Source organism: Talpa occidentalis, unplaced genomic scaffold (assembly GCF_014898055.3).
Source record: "Talpa occidentalis isolate TD23 unplaced genomic scaffold, MPIMG_talOcc4v2.1 talOcc4.2, whole genome shotgun sequence".
NCBI lineage: Eukaryota > Metazoa > Chordata > Mammalia > Eulipotyphla > Talpidae > Talpa > Talpa occidentalis.
The window spans coordinates 115,397,833-115,417,846 of record NW_023602073.1 but is presented as its reverse complement, the minus strand read 5'-3'; the positions used below and the strand labels follow the sequence as shown (position 1 = coordinate 115,417,846).

The 20,014-nt window shown below is 35.8% G+C and overlaps 1 protein-coding gene across 1 annotated transcript in view; it reads left to right on the top strand.

Moving 5' to 3' along the window:
* Window positions 1-5,800, top strand: part of FRK (fyn related Src family tyrosine kinase) — a 94,472-nt gene extending 88,672 nt beyond the window's left edge. The window contains exons 6-8 of the mRNA XM_037520957.2: window positions 3,316-3,497; window positions 4,518-4,683; window positions 5,064-5,800. Coding sequence (XP_037376854.1) covers window positions 3,316-3,497; window positions 4,518-4,683; window positions 5,064-5,272 — 557 coding nt within the window. The 3' untranslated portion in view covers window positions 5,273-5,800. The remainder of the gene's footprint in view (window positions 1-3,315; window positions 3,498-4,517; window positions 4,684-5,063) is intronic.
* Window positions 5,801-20,014: the final 14,214 nt, after the last annotated feature.

Below are 20,014 nucleotides of genomic sequence, written 5' to 3'. Positions count from 1 at the left end.
ATTTCACAATACCCCTGGTAAAAATACCAGGAGAGAGAGATCAATGGTAGACATTTTCAAAGCTGCCTATCACATAGCCTAGGACTAGTCACCTGTTTATCTTAACTTTTTTACTTTTGTTTCATATTAAGTGAATATGATATGAAATAGCATAGCTATTTTGGCTATCAAAGCAGCAATGCTCTGCTATTATGTTGCACAGTAAGTTATATATTTTGTCTTGTTCCTTATATATAACTTTAGACTGAAAAACTAATGTTAACTGTTATAACATACAATTAAAAATATGCATTTTTAAAAAATATTTTATTTATTTATTTATTTATTTATTTATTTATTTATACATACATACATACAAGTGCTGGGGTATAGGCCAAGGTGTGGGGGGTGAGAAGATTCACCAGAGACAGAGTGGGGAACAGAACAGGTGGATTTACTGAAATATACTGCTGAGGGGAACAGTGGGTGAGACAAGAGAGGTTTGCTGCACCATGTGGGTTAGCTCCCTGGCGGGGGGTGGAACTTGTGCTACAGCGGCTGCTGATAGCTTCATAGTGCTGAGACTTAATTTCTTACAGCACCATGAGGCCCAAAACATGCATTTTTTAAATGCATCAGGTTGCTTTTCTAGGTGGCTTTATTTATACTGTGACACAAGGCTATCCCTTCTATCACATGACTATGCTGTTTCAAAGCTCTTGTAGCTACGATGATGTGAGAGATTATAAGAATTAGGGCTGCAATTGATGAACATCTTCTGTGCACACATTGCAGTGCACAAAATTAGTGACTCAGCCCAATCTGACTGTAAGAGAAGATGGAGAATATGGACTTCTCTGTTGCTGGGCAGCAAAGGACAAATGGAACAGTGAACAGTTAGTTTCACTTCAATCCTATTTATATATGTTGCCTGCATTAAAAAAAAAATTACACATACATATACTGTGCTTAGTTCATCACTGTTTAAAAAATGTCTTTGACTCTCATTTTTATTGAAAAAAAAAACAACAACATGCACATAGAAAGTACATAAAATCATAGTATAATTTATCATAAATTATAAGGTGATAAAGCAAGTAACTGTGCAACCACTGCATAAATCAAGAAATAGCACATGGTCGGCATTCCAGAAAACTACTTATTGTGAATGTCATGATAATTATTTTACCTTGATTTACATTCCCTCTACCAGTTATTCATTGTACTCCCTTTTTGAGAAGGGTTTTGGAAATTGACATCTCCTTTTGCTGACCTCATTGTCCTCAGCTCCACTTCAACACTCCACTCTTTATATTCCCTCTCCAGTGAAATCGCTCTTCTTGCCACCACTTACTGACGATTCTTTAATTATTATATATAACAATACCTTTGTTTCTTATTTTGCTGGACTTATTTGTGGAAAATCTCTTTTCTGAAAACATTTTACTGATATGATGTTCTCTTCTGGTTCTCCTTCACTTTTTTTTTTAAAGATTTATTTATTTTTATACAAGAACTGGGGTACATGCCAAATGCGCTGGAGGGTGAGAAGATTCACCGGAGACAGAGTGGGGAACAGAACAGGCAGACTGACGAAATACACTGCTGAGGGGAGGAGTGGGCGAGACAGGAGAGGTCTGCTTCACCATGTGGGATTCTCGCCGGCTGGCCGGGATCGAACCCACGCTGCAGAGGCTGTGGACAGCTTCACAGCCCGGCGCTCAACCGCCTGCGCCACCAGGGAGGCCCTCCTTCACTTTTTTGACTGATTCTTTTGTTTTATTACAGGTTTATTTTCTTCTTCCCACCCTATAGATTGGCGCTTCTATGACTCTATCATTTCCACTTTTAATTTTTAACCCCTATTTATTAACTATGACTGGTAAATTATTATGTCTACCTGCATTATCTCCCCATGAACATCAGATTTTTAGTGTTTTACATGTATTAACCATTTTAATTCTCCTTTTAACAACTAATCTGATAAGGCAATTGTAATTATCTATATACAGATGAGGTAACTGAGGCACAAGGGGCTTAAGCAGTTTGCTCAAAGTTAAAAAGAAATGTGAGGCAAAGCCTTAACCCAATTTCTGGAACTCTAGCTTTAAACCAGTCCTTCTGACTTCCCTACCTTCATTTCTTCTCAAGTCAGGAGTTGATAGTGAGATATATGTAATCTTACTTTATATATATTATATGAGCTTTTCAATTTCCCAGAAATCTGAAGACCTTTGTTAATAGTATAGCAGCTAAACACACAAGGATGACTGACTCTGTTTCACAAAGTCCATACAAACTAACACTAATATCTCTGCAAAGATGAAATTTGACTCTACTAAGTGTCTTATACTTATACAGGTTGAGCAGTAGGAGAAGTTATTTCTATGCTTGTTCATGCCAGGAGATATAAACAACTATTCTCAGAGTAATGGGTTAAGAATGGGAAATAAAAACTTATCAAGCTTAATAAAGACACATGCAATATACACATTTTTATAGCTATGATACTAATAAATTTCATGTTTGTTAGTGAGCTACTTATTAAGACCAATATGATAGAACAATTAAAACTTTTCATTGTCTCAGTCATGCAAATTAGCATTATTTTATAGGTTCAAAGCCTAAAACAAATAATGCAATGTTTGAAAGAAATCCAGAGACAATTGTGTAATAGTTTCTTTGAAGAAATATATCTGTGGGGCCTCCCCTGGTGGCACATATGTTGAGCGCTGGGCTGCGAAGCTGCCCGCAGCTTCTGCAGCACCGGTTCGATCTCTGGCCCCCAGGGAGGGTCCCACATAGCGCGCAGACCTTTCCTGCTGCCCCCTGGGCGCCTCAGCAGTGTACTTCAGTCCTTCTGCCTGTTCTGTTCCCCGCTCTGGCTCTGGTGAATTCTCTCACCCTCCAGCGCTTCTGACTGTACCCAGTGCTTGTATGAATAAATAAATAAATCTTAAAAAAAAAAAAAAAGAAATATATCTGTGGTGTGTGGTAATGGTAATACCTTAATGAAAATGAAAATGGTAATACTTTATTCTTTGGGATATTTATACCTATGTTTGGATCACGTAATACTATTGCTCCTTTGTGTGTATAATGTTCATTCAGAGAAGGAATGGCTACAAACTAAGAATATATTTAGACTCTGAAAATTGTTGCTTTGTTATCCCTTCATAGAAAATAAAATGGTTGTATTGATTATATTTCTTTGCTCAACTGATCAATGCTATGACACTTGATCTTGCTAATAACCCACATGTCAAATTCTCAGAATTCCCTTTAATAGTTCAAATGTTCTTCAAAGTAAACTTCTTATTTTCTCTTGTTGCCTAGATGATGCTGGATCAAAAATCCATCTGATGCAGCAGGTAGATATGGCAGCACAGGTTGCCTCAGGAATGGCCTATCTGGAGTCTCGAAATTACATCCATAGAGATCTGGCCGCCAGAAATGTCCTTGTTGGTGAACATAACACCTACAAAGTGGCGGATTTTGGACTTGCAAGAGTATTTAAGGTGGAGTTGGTTTTATTTTAATTATTTTTTGTAGTGGGTCAGAAGCCTAACAGAGCAGTAGATCAATGCATTTATTGTTACTCTTCAAAGGAAAGTTTCTTCAAGTTCTGTGGTGTGTAGATCACTGTAGTAGCCCAGATGCCTTACAAACTATCTCCCATTTCTGTTTTGGTTTTTATTTTTTTTTCCACCAAGGAGAAAGAAAGAAAGTATGACCAACGAGATGGGAATGCATGTATAAGTTCGTGGTTGAATTAATGATCTGTCTTTCACTACCTGTAACTTCTGTCTGTCTCCCTTTTACTTACAAACAAGCAGAACGCTTTGTACAGTTACCCTGTCCACCTTTGGTCATTCTATGCCAAGTCAGTAGGTATGCTGCCAAAATTCTTCAGCAACCATTGGCTTTTAAACCTCCTTTCCCTTCCCCACTTCATGACACCTGGGCAAAAGACACCAGGAGATATGGGAGATAAAATACTGGATATTTTTTCTGAACTTTATTTCCATACTGTACCCTAAAAAATGTGGTATGGGTATGAAACACAGCAAATAAATAATTTTTTTGATCTTGATTTCATCATGTTTTCTATTTTTAAATTAATTAAAATTACAACAAATTGATATATTGATTTAAATCAATTTTATTATCAGAAAGTATTTATATGGTTATTATCAAAGTCAGTGGCTGTTTGATACCACCAGCAAATCAGAAAACAGGTGGGCTTTGCTTTCATTTTTTTTGTTGTTTTCTAAAGACTAGAAATCACCACACGTGAATTTTCCCTTATGTAGTGGAATACAGCTTCTAGCTATTTTTTAGAACATAGTAGGTTATCAAATAATATTTCATTTTGTAGTTTTGTATGCCAGATTTTGAATTTGTACTATAATTATCATCTGAACTAAGTTCATTTTGAATATTTTCCCTCTAAATTTTAATGTGTAGCAGGTCATAGATAAAAGAGGGTGCTAAAAATAGTCACTTTACATTGGCTTAATTCCTTAATGCATTAACAGGTAGAAAATGAAGACGTCTATGAATCTAAACACGAAATAAAGCTGCCTGTGAAGTGGACTGCGCCTGAAGCCATTTTCTCTAATAAATTCACCATTCAGTCTGATGTGTGGTCATTTGGAATCCTTCTTTATGAAATAATTACTTATGGCAAAATGCCTTATAGTGGTAAGTAATTATTTTTGAAGTGGGCCTTTCTGCTGCAGGTCACTTACTTGGGTGTGACTTGAACTGCTTTGCTCAGACTTAGAGGGCAGAGTTATGAGGCTGACCACACCATGTGCCTGTGGGAGCTTAATAGATAACATTTGATGACGATTTGCATTAATGAGATGGTTTATTGCCTTTCCTTTACTCTTGAATTGCAGTCTTATGACATTACTTGATGCAGGATTCAGTTTAATCTCTGCAATCTGGGAAGGGAATGGCAACCCTCATGGCTTCATCAAGGAAATCAATTTGCTTTGCAACCTAGAGTAGAAGTGTCGATGAACTTAAGATTCTGATCTTCAACTTGTTTTTTGTTGGTTCCATTCTATATTGTTTAGGTATGACAGGTGCTCAGGTGATCCGATTGTTGAAACAAAACTATAGGATGCCTCAACCACCTGATTGTCCCCCGCGATTCTACAACATCATGATGGAGTGCTGGCTCACAGATCCTATGGAAAGGCCAACATTTGAGACACTACAATGGAAACTTGAGGACTATTTTGATAGCTATTCAAATGCAAATGCAAATGAACTTGTAAGCTGAACACTGGAGAAGTCCATCAAATGATGAAGTAGCAATAAAGTTAAATCATCAGTCCAAAAATGCAACCTTATTAATGCACTGCCAAATGAGTTTAATCTTGACATATTTAAGTACTAGGGTAAATTTCATCATGTATTATAAAACAGATTATATGAACATTTTATCAACTGGGCACCACTGCAGAACAGTTTACGATGATGTATCATTTTCTCACTGCCTAGCAAAATCAAACATACTAAACAAAGTTAGTTTTCTTTTTAAAAGATACTGATATTTCTATTTATTGTTTGAAATGCCTATCAAGAGGATCAACAGATGACAGTCACTTTTTACTCAGTAACTGTTGTAGCATTTTCCTGTTTACTGATTAAAGTGGTTATTCATTATTCCTCGGATTGCTGAATTCCATCAGGCTGTTATTATGAAGGAATTTGATTGCTTTGCTGCACAGCAGGACCTGTGCTTTGGGATTTTTTTCTGTTTTAAAATATCCTGTAACTACAATGGTGGTAAAGCCATGTTAAATGACTTGATTGTACTTGGAGTAATTGCACATATTTTTTCCCTATGCATAAAAAACTGATGCAGCTGTTGAGAAAAAGAATTAAAATCTCTCTCATTTTGCAGAAGGAAATGATGAAATTTTTCTATACCTCAGTGTGTGTCATCTGAGAATCATCTACATTAGTTTTAATCTCTTAATGTTAAGAATTAGATTGCAAAGCTGATGAGTTATCATCTATGGAAATAGGAGAGAAACATATAATTGTACGTAAGTTCTGAGAAATTGCTATCAAAATAGCTTAGGAAAATGAGAGAAGAGCAGTAGGATTGCTATGGGCTAAGATGTTTGAATAATGACTGTAATATTATATTATTAATAATAATAGTAAGCATAGTTTTGTTATATAGACCCAGGTTTTTAATTGACTACAAAATAGCCAAGCTCTGTTTCAGATCTAGAGAGTAGGAATCATCTCTGACCTTGGTTATGAAACTGTATTTTTTTTTAATCTGTAGGAGAACAGGGTTTTCACTCATCTGGAATTTGCATTTACTTTTGTAAGATACTTTTGTAAGATAGTAACAACTATCTTATTAAGCAATGGGGATATCAAATTCCATCTCATTAGACGATTAGAAGGTGTTCTCAAAGGTAGCTTCAAAATCAAATGCACATCCAAAGAACTTCTGGTGTAAAACAATGTGCAAGAAACATGCAATGAGAAAATAGATTATTTTGAGTATGTTGTGTCATGTTTCTTTAGAATAAAGAACATATCTAAACAGTTATAGAAACTTCAGTTCAAAGATTAAGTAAATTTGCAAACTCTAACTGGAAGACAAGAGGTAACAAGAGAAGGTTCCAAGTGCAATACAATTAATAAGACCCAAGTCCTTTCAGACCCGTCCCTTTGTGATCAGCATTGCCCTTACTTTCATGACTGAAGATGGCTATCGGTAGCAACGGGGGTTTCAGTTCTTTTCATCTTCCAGGAGAAAATGGGACATTTCCCTTTCTTCATTTTCTGCTTCCATAAAAATCCTTCTTTTCCTGTTCAGGCAAAACACTCATATGCCCAGTACTGGACTGATAATAGGCTTAATATGAATGTCATGTATTCTATATACCAGAACTCTGACTCAGACTTCTGCCACTGAAGCTGGGAATTTCCTGGAGACATGTTGGAAAGTTATCTTATCTGAATGACATTAAAGAAGGTTAGATGTTGCATTAAAGGGAAAATTCTGTGAAGTGGAGTTGCTGTACTCTCCATATAGTATATAGGGGTGTGTAAATACACTCAAATTTTTCTGAAACTAAAATGACTCAGGTGGCGTTAATGATTACAGAACATCTTCATTGCCGTATGAGCAGAAAATATTTGTAAGATAGCATCAACACTAATCTTTTAAATTAATAACTTTTAAATTAGTATGTGTAAGCCAACTTCAGTTATTCTCCTGAAGATGTCAAGTCTAACTGAAGCAATGAGTGAATTATATATAACTAGTTTTCCAAAATTAAAAAAATAGCTCATTTCCTTAAGGTCCCTCATTGGAGTCCAACCCTGCTTGAACATATATAGAAATGAATTGAAATATTCCAATTTTATCATAAAAATTCAACTATTATGTAATCTTTTGTTGCTGTTAATAATAATACTTTTTAAAGTAAGATATGATGTTGAAATGTATAAAAAAGCTTATCCTATCTTATTTTAAAACCACTTGAAACTCATTTAACTTAGTACGTTTGATTCTTGGAGATGTTTATGCTCAAGGTTCTGTCAAAGCAATCTATTATTCTTGTTTTTACCTGATGGATCATGCAGAAAAATAATGGATTCGGTTATGAGAAGCAGTAATACATTTTTTTAACTGACAAATTTCTCTCCCTGTATAGTACAAAAGGATCAGGAAAAGATAAGTTGAATTTTCCTACAATGAGGCAGCTCTTGTTAAATTTACCTCCCATAAATTGTAGCAAAGCACTTTTTATGAAATGTTTTATTTATGTATTTCAGTTGTTTGGAGGTGGTGGTGAGGTATGTGAGTACATCCTTTCATGTGGTATTTCAAATCCCTTTTGACAAAAACCTAAGAATTTTTGCAATAAGAAAAAAATGGAAATTCCATTAAGTCTCTTTTAGGAAGGTTGGGAAGGAAATACGTTTATATTACCTGAGGTTAAAAGAGGCACAGAGTAGACTCCAAATAGTTATGGATCCTGAATATTGTGTTATCAAAAAAAAAAAGGTAAAGTCAAAGGAAAAGCAGTATGCAAACTGGGCTGTTGGAATGAGAGAAGGAAACTGGAGTATAAGCTTGTGGGGGTATGGCAGGCTGGGCTCATGCACAGTGTCTACTCACACCCAGTGTCTACACGGTGACTGCAAGGATCCACTGAACCGTAAGAGACCCACATTCTTCCTATTCTCCGATGGCCCAAAGGGAACCTGCTCTTGGAAGGAAGTTGCATTATCACACAGCTGGAGCTTCCTGAAGGAAGCAGGGCCCAGCTGGTGATCCACGGCTTTGCCAAGCATATGCCCGAACTGCAATAATGTTTTTCAGGTCTAGTTAAGCATATGGCTTCTGGACCAAACAGCCTGGCTGTGAGTGTGTATGAGATAATTTTTCAGAATTCTTTGCACAGACGCACTATGTGAAATAGAATGGTGATGATTTGGATTCTTATTCAAATTGTGTCACTGTAGTATCTTACTGATAAAAAAGAAGTAAATGAGGTTTGGGTACTTGGATTTGGAAATGTTCAGTTCTGGTATTTCCCTGCATCATTATGGAGAAGTTTTGGTCTATAATCTTCAACATGAGTCAAAGATTCTGCACTGTAGGATAGTTAAAAACAAACTGAGAAGTTTGGTGAAGAATACTTAGAAATCTTTAAATGTACGCTTCCAGCAATATTGTTCATATTGTGATCTTTTTACTGCCTAGATTGCCTCATAACCTCAGATTTTTCCTTTTTATATTAAAGACATGATAGCAAATCTCACGTTATTTTCTATATTTAGAAATAATTGGAGAATAAAAATAGTTTGCAAACTCTGATTTCAAAGCCTCAAGAAGTTTGGCTTCAATCTACATTCAGATGCCACTATCTACACTGGAATTACAAGATTAAATTATGAGAAAAGAGACAATTATTTCCATTTATTCTTCTATTCTGGGCAGTTAACCCATTAACCACCTGAATCACATAGTTCAGTGCAACATCTTCATCTCACAGAAAATAATCAGCTCTTCCAGAAAGGGTAACAATCTCACACATGTCTTAAGTAGCTAGTTAGGTGTGTTGATGTACCAGGGATTCAAGTCAAGTAACATAATAACCATGAAATTGTGTCCTAGGGGAAAAAACAGTTAAAAAACACTTAAAATTACTTGATTTAGAAGAAGCAAACATTGTCTTATAATAACTTCCTGAGATTTTACAATAGAGGCCTTGATTTTACTATTTGTAACAGATAGAGTTGTTTAATGTCAACAAATAACATCTAATTGTTACAATTTCAAAGTAAAATTATCATAGCCCTAGTCATTTTTTGAAAACTACCTTCACTAATTCAAAAAGTGGGAAACAAAGTTTACTAAACAGCTTAGTATATTAAAAAGGTATTGCAGTGAGATTTTTACCTATAAGACATTCTGATATTGGAACCTCCCTTGTGGTGCAAGGGGTTAAGGACAGCACTTTGAAGCAATCTGCAGCCTTTACAGCGCAAGTTCAGTCCCCGGCCAGGGAGCTACCCACATGGCACAGCAGACCTCTCCTGTCTTGCTCCCTGCTCCCCTCAGCAGTGTATTTCATTCAGTCTGCCTGTTCTGTTTCCCACTCTGTCTCTGGTGAATCCTCTCATCCCCTGCACCTCTGGCCTGTACCCCAGTTCTTGTATGTATAAATAAATAAATCTTATAAAAAAAGGCATTCTGATATTGTATCTTTTAAAGATATTTATAGTGTACAATTATGAATGTTTATTATACATGATGAACTTATATATGTAACAAAAAGAAAAAAAATCACTTTTTTTATTTTTTATTTTTTTTTTTTAGGTTGAGGGAAATAGACATTTAATTCTTACTCTCAATTTACTCTTTAAAATTTGTCTCAAGATACATTATGCTGAATGTAATATGTTTAAGTTCATGATAAAACAAAATTTCCCTACAGTTTGATCCAAAGAACAATAGTCCTAAGAGGTATCCCTTGAAATAATAGAGAAGAATTCTGCCTACTATATTATCTTGGAGACTCCTAATGCATATTAATATATATGCATTAAAAGCTCTAAGGTAAACTGTCTTTTTTTTTTTATTTATGCTGATGTTTTATTGTCATAGAGCCAGTATTTGAATTCAAGTCTTTCTTATTTTAAAGTCTATGTTCTTTTTTTTTTAATTTAAATAATAAATTTTATTTTTATATTCCCCCATACAATTGCAAACGCCCCATTCTGACCCCATTCCCTCCCCTCCCGCCCCCCACCCCCCAAAAAGTGTCTCTGGTTCATAGTTTTTTGTTGATTTTGATTTTCACTTTCTTATATTCATTTTCCTGGTCCCTTATTTAAGTTTTCTAGATTCCTGCTATGAGTGAGACCATCCGGTATTTTTCTTTTTCTTTTTGGCTTATTTCGCTGAGCATGATCCCTTCCAACGCCATCCATGTTGCTGCAAATTGCATGTGTTTATCTTTTTTGAATGCTGAGTAATATTCCATGGTGTATATGTACCACATCTTCTTGATCCAGTCATCTATTTTTGGGCATTTGGGCTGTTTCCAAAGCTTAGCTATTGTAAATAGTGCTGCTATAAACATAGGGGTGCAGGTGTTCTTTGGAATTGATGTTTCTGTGTCCTTTGGGTAAATACCTAGGAGTGGAATTGCTGGATCATATGGAAGCTCTATGTTTAGTAGGTCCAGAAATCTCCACACAGCTCTCCATAGTGGTTGGATCAGTTTGCACTCCCACCAACAGTGCAGAAGAGTTCCTTTTTCTCCACACCCTCACCAACATTTGTTGTTGCTAGTTTTTTTAATATGTGCCATTCTCACTGGTGTGAGATGGTATCTCATGGTAGTTTTGATTTGCATTTCCCTGATTACAAGTAATGTTGAACATTTTTTCATATGTCTGTTGGCCATTTGCATTTCCTCTTCAGAGAAGTTTCTTTTTAGCTCTTCTGCCCATTTTTTGACTGGATTATTTTCTTTGTTGTTGCTGAGTTTCATCAGCTCTTTGCAGATTTTTGTGATCAGTCCTTTATCATTAGTGTTGGGTGCAAAAATGTTCTCCCAGTTGGTGGGGTTTCTCTTTGTTTTGGTTATTGTCTCTTTTGCTGTGCAGAAGCTCTTTAATTTGATGTAGTCCCAGCTGTTTATCTTTGCCTTCACTATCACTGCTTTGGGTGATGTGTCTGTAAAGATGTCTTTGATGAAAATCACTTCTTTTAATTGTACCACTTGTTATAATGCTATTACTTACCTTGGTTTAAATGCAATTATTTATTTTCTTAAAAAAATGTCTGTTTTTGGGTTCTTTAAAATATGAAGGCAATGATTTTTATCAAAAAATATTTTACCTTACATGTTCTATCCTTATTCACATTGGATTTGTTCATTATGCTAGCTATGTGAAACTGAATATTTTAAATTTGATTTGTTTTAAATTTAACTTCACTGTTTCAGAGGCCAAGTTGATTGTGGACCCATGACAAAAATTTAATGTATTTGGTAGCAAGTAAAATGTTTTCTCAGGTGACTACAGAATTTGTATTTGTATGATGGAGAAAGTAAATCTATGAATCCAGGGAATATGACACCTGGATCATATTATGCCACATACTCACTATATGTCAGCTGTTTCATTCACCTTTTTCAGAGTCCCAAGCTGATGGAGTCCCCAGTTCTTATGTTATTTGGTGCTATGACAGTGGGAAAGAGAGTTTTTGTGGGCTTCATGTTGGTAATTAAATCCTTGTATTTACAACTCATCGCCCATATTTACATGGCTTCGCCCAGAGACACAACAAGCTCTGGATGAGCAATTCTACCATATACTCAGAGGGAGGGTGCCAGAAATACTCATTAAACAACACTAACCACACTGCGTTAAAATATCTAGAAAATTTTAAGTGATGCTGAATAGTGGAAGGGCATGTGAATTCATTTACACATTACTTTTACTTAATCATTTTATTCATTCTTTAAATGCATATTGCCTACGAGTAGCAGACATTGGGCTAAATGCTTCAATAAAATATTGAGTAAGAGAAATAGACCCCTCTTTCTCTAAGTTTATAATCTTTCAGAGGAGGCCAAAACTTAACTCACAAATTTAAGTGCACAATTTTATCTTCTCTTTTTCCCCCTTGGAATACTGTAGGGTAAGCAAAGTATCAGGCTTTTCTGCCCTCCCGCCGGTAGGATTGATGATGGATCCTCACAGTCCGAAGGTATGCCTGATGGTGGACACCTGGAATAGGGTGTGGGCATGCGTAAGTGGGTACACCTGGGCTGAGCCTGGGCTTATATGGGCGACGTCACAGGGATGCTGGCTGAACAGCAAAGCGAAAATAGCAGAGAAGCAAAGTTCACAAGAGAACGCTGGAGAGTCCAGGAAGAGTGAAGATTTGCTGGGGGCTGGGAGGCCTGCCAGCCTCCTGCCCCCCAACCCCTACCCCTGCCTACTGCGTACCTGGTAAATCCCAATAAAAACCTACACAAGCCACTGAGGGCTCCAGGACTCCTCCTTTGCCTGTCAGCTTGGGTCATAGAGAACCTGCCCTGTGCTCTTCCTGCTGCTACAAATACACTCCTATGTTAATAATAGCATTATTTCCATTAGCCAAGTTATGGAAATAATATAGTTGTCCAAGGGCAGATGAATGGATTAAGAGTGATAATATGTATAGGAGGGAACATTACTCAGCCATAAAAAAGCTGAACTCTTGCCATTTGCAACAACATGGATGAATCAGGAGGGAATTATGCTAAATGACATAAATCAAAAGGAGAAGCTCAAATGCCAAATGATTTCACTCATATGTGGAATATAAAGAAACAATAAAAGAAAAGAAAACAGACAAAATGAAATAAAAAATCCTCTAGAAATCTGACTGAAGAACTGAGGCTTCCAGAAGGGGAGGGTAAGGGATAGGGTGGCAATATATTGCTGAAGAAGTGTGAACCTATTCCCCTAAATTATACACGGCATTGTAAACAATTATGGAGGGTGGAGTGTGAAGTGGGGAAGTGGTTTAATGAACAATGGTGGTGGATTTATGAATGCTTTGGTGATGGGCGTGGTATGGGAATATGCATCTGAAGAAATGTTAGCCTATGCCCCTAAATTATCGCAGTGCTGTAAACTAACAATACATTCACAAAAAATTAAAATTAAAAAAAAAAAAAGAAACTGATAAACCAGAAAAAAAAAATGCCAGGAGGAGACAATTGGGTTGAATGTTAATTAGAGGTCAAAGCCTTGAAAAGTGAGTTTTCCTTTAGTTGTCAGTAACTCGGAGGTCCTTAGGAAGTGCATTTTCACCTTAAAGGAATTAAAAACTACACTGTAGGGGCTTGAGGCAGGAGTCAGAGATGAGTGAGGACAACATTTTGGACTCCTGCTGCTTTCCGCCTGTGGTAGGAGGAGACAGGCAGCAGCTAGTAGTGAATGTGGGATTCAGAAGGTATGTGATGTGCTTCTAAAAATCAGAGACTAGATCTTGTTTGAAAGCTGTTAGGACGATTACTAGAAGTTATTTCAGCAGCGCTAGCATAGGTAGTGCAGGAACATTCTGTGACTCAAACAAATCTGAAAGAATAATTGTTGTCATGCTCATTGAATTTGGATTTAGTAATGTGGATATTTAGTTATGAAGCTAAAGATCTCTGCCTTGAGGAGACGAAGGCCTGAAACACCATGAAAATATGTTTTTGTGCATTTTATACATTTCTTATTCCAAGGAGCTTTACTTAGTTTTAGTGAAAATTTCATGGTAAAATTTTCTTACCTGTTTCTCTAAGACTGGTCTAGTTTGCTAATATTCTGTGAGTAAGCAGGTAGCTTTTCTTTAGAAATGCACTTTATCTGTATTAGAGGAAGAGGGGGAAAAAAGAGAAAAATTCAAGTTATTCCAAATGAAATATCTATTCACTTTTCTTAAATATGGATGTCAGATCTAGTAGTTCCAATTGAAACATTATGGCTTTTGCAAATGAATTATGAAATCCATTTAAGGACAAGTTAAAATAGTGTGAAAGTGTCAATAAAAGCTTAAGCTTTAATATTTTGGAGAAAAGACATTAGAACCACCCCAAAGAATATAAATTATAAGAAACAATAAAAGGGGCGGGGGAGAAAATAAATTTTAAAAAGGCAACACCATTTTTAAGAAAACTTTAAAACTTTAAAACTTTTAAAAACCTTAAAACTTCAAACTTTAGAAGAAATATTTCTTCCATTTTCTGGTTAATCAACTTAGGAATAATTTAGAAATGTTCTTATTTGGCTTGAAACGATTCATAATTCAAACCCTAAGATTTAGAACCTGAGTCAGACAGAAGTGATTTTTCAGTAAAATCTCATAGGCGTTATCTTTATTTTCATGCAACAGCAAAATTTCAGAGCTGATAGGAATCTTGGAGATAGTAAACTCAGTCTCTCAAGAGTTCTTTCTCTTCTTTTGGAATAAAAACTCAGAAGCAAAAATAATAAAAAGTAAGCTGTGTTTAGTTATTTGAGGGATATTTTCCTTCAAATGAAATTGATTAGACATTCTTTAAATTCTTATAGCATTTTTGCAAACCTTTAAGAAAAGACTTGGCATACATAAGATTGTCTTTTTTCTATAGTTTAAAAAAATCTGAGGTACCTAATTTAGAGAATAGCAAAGAAAAATTTTGATTTCATGGCTGCATATTATAAATATTTTAAAGCAGGCAGAATGTGTGATGTTGTACAAGTGGGAGTGGGTGTCAACATCAAGTGAGAGCAAGAAATCAAAGGGTAAATTCATTTGATGAGTTCTCGAGCTGACCAGCAGATGGGGGCCCTGATTGCTACTGAAGAGCTTATGATGAGAAGAAAAATAGAAAAGGACTCAAAAATAATATAAAATTCTCATATAACATTTGGTTTGTGACAAAAGATACTGAAAGTAAGCTCACTTGACCATAGATATCTATGCTCAGATTTGCAATGAAAACGTTTGTTGTAGATTACAATACTGCATTCCACAGTTTGAGAGAAATGCAAAATTTCAGTTCACTTTTCACCAAGCTCTATCAAAGGAACTTTAAAACTCCAAAATAGTTGATAGCACATTGCTCTGATGAGCATCCTTATTTGAGATATAGATTATTCTAATATTTTAGCTCTTATTTTTGTATTTTTGGGTATAAGCTAAATATTTTCCCATGCGCTCAATTACATTTTGAAGCATTAAAATCTCTCTCTATATATATTTTTTGGATTTTTTTGTTTATTCACTTCACTAACAAAGAAGTATGCACAGGCTTTTGTGAAATTAATTTAAAATATTATAGGAGCCTCCCTGTTGGCACAGGGGTTAAAGTTTCAGTGCTATCATCAGCCACTGCACCATAAGTTTGATCTGGCCAGGGAGCTATACCACATGGTGCAGCAAACCTCTCCTGTCTCACCTGTTTCTCCCCTCAGCAGTATATTTCAGTAGACCCATCTGTTCTGCTCCCCATTCTGTCTCTGTCTCCCCACCCCCACACCTTTGGCCTACAATCCAGTTCTTGTACATATAAATAAACAAAATATTATAGATGTTTGAGTTTTCATTAGCACAGAAGGTAAGACCTTTTCAATACTAACTTGCAAGACTAGCAATTAATCGTAATTCATTTTTTCACCGTAGGACTGTTATTATACCAATGAAAAATTGCATAAATTTCTCCCCATTGTGCTTTAGAACTTTTAGTTCAGGAAAAAGTGAAGATGATAGTCTTGTTTGTGGCATTAACTGTATTTAATTTGGACTCTTAAGACAATTTTATTCTCTTCCATTAAATCTTGAATGCATTTTTAGTGTAAATTTTAAATATATAATACTGATTTTGTGTTAACATTTGAAGGCTATATAAATCACATTGATACTTTTTGGTGAGTTTGAAAATCAGTTGATCTGTATTATCTACTCAATACTATGATTTTAATCTGTTGACAAAGAAGAATTATGTCCTTCACATTCATTCCATTGTGATAATTAGATTTCTAAAGCTGTGAAGAAAACTTAGCAAGGTTCATTCACTTATCCTGCATAAGTTATCATTTTTCAATTATATATTCTCTTTCATTTTTTACATTGGTTGGTTAAATTCTGACTGTCTCTTGCACACTCAAAAGGTTTTAAGAAAGGAAAGCACTATTTGATTCATGCTGGAAAAATGACGGCGGGAAGCTGATTTTGCATCTTATTCACTTTATTGTTCCCGGGGTAGGATGGATGAGAAAATATAGGATGTCAAAGTCCCAGTGTAGTTCTGACAGAATGCCTTAACCAAGAGAACATTCAATTTATCTACAGGGCGAGTTTTCAGTAAGGCCATTGTAACTACTTAGTAATTTCAGGAAAAGACAAGGGTAGCATCATAGGAAATGGTGGATGTTCTCTGAGGAAACTGGGAATTTTGTCCTGTCTGAATCCCACAGGTGTTGTCCTATTTTCCCTACTTCCTATGGTTGGCAGGGGGCGAGGATGGGGTCACAATGAAAAAAAAGTAAAGTAACTAGGGAGAAGAAGAAGGCTATTAAACAGAGATGGTGAGCTGGTAGGAGAAAACTAGTTCTTCACTCTTGAGTATACACAGTCAGATTTATGGTTTCTATTTCAGTCTTAGCCAGAGATTTACTGACAGATTTTTGCCAAATCAAATCACTTAGTTCTATAAGCCCTTTTTTTTTCTCTTGGTAAAATATTATTGTAAGTATTTATGAATTGCAATGAAGATTTCATAAACATAAAGCCATGAATATTTCATGAAGATCTTGAGATATTTGGACCTAAGCATATGTTATCCAATACAGTCAACTCTCAAATATCACTTAGTGGGTTATGTGTGGAGAACTTAGTTCTGGACTGATATCCCCCTGCCACATAATATATTTCTGAGCTGTCTCTCTTCACAAATTAGTCAGTGTGCAGTTAAGGAAAGTAATCTAATTTAATTTTAGTCTCAGTAGTAAATCTGATATGAAGGTTGAGATTTAGGAGGTGGGGAGTGGTGGAGGAGGAACTGCTTTGGGCTTTCATTTCAGTTGTCAATCCAACACTTATTAAGCATTAGCTCTAAGCTAAGGACTGGTGAGTGCTTGGAAATAAAAGTATGAGTAATAGACTAGGAAGTCCTGTGTGGTTACATGGTAAGACTTTGGAGCTAGATTTGTTGTATTTAAATTTTAAATTTAAGGTCCTACTTACTAAACCTGAGCATGTTTCTTAATCTCTTTTGTGTATTGCCTACTTTCTTATCTGTGAAATGAGGATAGTACCTACGTACAGACTTATTTTGAGAATTAAGTGAGAAAAGCATTTTGAACTGTATCTGGCACATGGCTAAGCATCCAATATATGTTAGTGGTGATGATCCATTCTATGTCCTCCAAGACCGTCATATATAGAGAAGATGAATAAGTAATTAGTGACTACAAGATAAGGTGGTATGTGCTATTACACAGACCCGAATGGGACATTGTAGGAGTCAGGAGACACAGACTGAAATCAGACTGAGTGTTGGTCTAATTTGGGAGAGGATGTCAATGCTAGGTTTTCAGTTCTACTCTTAAGTTTGTGACCCTTTTAGACCATTAAAGATTTGGTTTAGTTCCTAGGAATCCCTTTACTTTATCAAAATAATAAATAGTTTTATTTTAATTTATTTACCTTCATGTCTCAAGTTACTAATGCTTTGCATTTTAGTTCTATTGAAAATATCCAATCTATTTAGAGAGTTTTGAAATTTCTCGGTCTTCATAAATTCATTGTTTTCCTCATATTTTCCTTCAAATCCTGGGTAGTAAATGCATTACATAACTAGGTTTGAGAGGGACAACTTTATGTGAAGATGAGGAGGCCTATTTCCTAGCTCTGTGACCTTGAGCTAACTAATAAATCACTCCTAGTCTCATTTTAATACCTTCCCAAAATATGATTATCACATGGAATAGTGAACATGGAAATTTTCAGCACACAGAAGGTTCTGAATATCTACATTGAATTTAGAGGTTTAAAATGGTCTTATCTGGGACCTCCCTGGTGGCGCAAGGGGTTAAGCACCACACTGTGAAGCAATCCACAGCCTCTGCAGCATGAGTTCGATTCCCTGGCTGGCTAGGGAGCAACCCACATGGCGAGGCAGACCTCTCCTGTCTCGCCCACTGCTCCCCTCAGCAGTGTATTTCAGTCAATCTGCCTGTTCTGTTCCCCACTCTGTCTCTGGTGAATTCTCTCACCCCCTGTATCTCTGGCCTGTACCCCAGCTCTTGTATGCATAAATAAAACATCTTTAAAAAATAAAAAATAAAAAATAAAATGATCTTATCTACAAGGAGTTGACTTCATATCACAAATGACCAACTCTTAGCACAGTGCTAGCACAGTAAGAAATCAATACATATTATTTCCATGAATAAACGAGAGTGAGATAGCTGGTATTTCCACAAAAATCACAGCATCTATCTTCTCACCAGGTGGCAAGTTAAAGATTTCCCTAAGGGCATACTGAAGATGGTCTGGATTGCTTATACCTGTGTTAGCTGGTACCTGGCAGCCAGGTGGTATAACTTGCTGTCTCCAGTTAAGACATCAGGAAGCTGGTACCATAGCATGAGAATGTAACCTGAAAACTAAGTAGGAAGTCATTCTCTATTTCATCATTTACAAATGTTTCTAAAAAGATCAGGTAGTATGAATCTTTTCTTGAAAGCTTTCTACATAGAAGCATAGGGTCCTCATTCATGCATTAGAATACCTGTTTCCAAGATAAGTAAATACAAATATTAAATTCATTTTTTATTCAGTGCTAAATTTTACAAGGATTCTTGCACATTTTTAATGTAACATTGTTTTACAGCTATACATAGGTTTCAGATGTACAACATTATAGGTTGACATCTGTCTATATTGCATTGTGAATGCCAAGAATCTAGTCTCCATCCACCACCATACAATTGACTACCTTTTTCCTGTGTTACCTGCACCCTCACCCTCTTCCTCTCTGGTTACTAACATTTTGTTGGTCAGAATCTATGGATTTGTTTTGTCTTGTTTTTGTTCTTTTGCTTTGTATCTTTCCTTTTCTCAATATGAAATTAAAGATGCAACCTGTGGTGGGTTCAATAGAGATCAAATTTGGTATGAAGATGGGTCATCTACTTCCATAAAATAGATTTAAAAAATTTGTTGTCTCAATTTTCATCCATGCTAAGAACAAAAATTAAGTACACGTGAAGCCTAATATGGTTGTTAACAATTTGTCAGGCTTGTGACTTGATCATTCGAGGAAAATTGAATGTCAGGATAGGAACTGCTCTGCCAAATCTCAGATTGAGAAGTTTCCAATCTGTAAGGGCTGATTCTATAAAAAGAGTTTCATGAATCATAAAGGAAATTTCCAGGTAGAACAAATTCATCATTATAATCTAATTCAGCTACCCTCGGGCTAAGTCTTTACTCAAGGTCCCAGGATGATTCACTATCTAGTGCTTTTCTCTTCTAGAGATGGATGTTTTAGATTAGGCTGTAGTGATCATTCATTCATTCAGGAACTATCTACTTATTGTTTGTTATATACCACATATTTCCTAGGCTCTGGTGATAATGGAGAACATAAAACAGACCAAGTCTCTGTCCAGTATTCTAAGGATGATTTAATCCTTAACCTTACACTAACCAGTATTCCTGCATGAATTCTGCAGTTTCCACAACCAGAAAAGCAATATTATGGGTATATAAAGGTGAAATGGAGCCAAAATGCTCTCATTTAATCTTCAAAATTGTGGAAGATTCTCATACTGCCGTGTATTTGAGTTTTTCCTCAAATTAAATTTCAGTCATGTGATGATTGTGTAAAATCAGCCTCAACTTTGCTGTGCTTGGAAAACAGAATTGACAATCCTATATCTTGGCTTAATAAGGATCATCAGAATTATTTTTACTGACCATAGAAAATTTCTACAGACA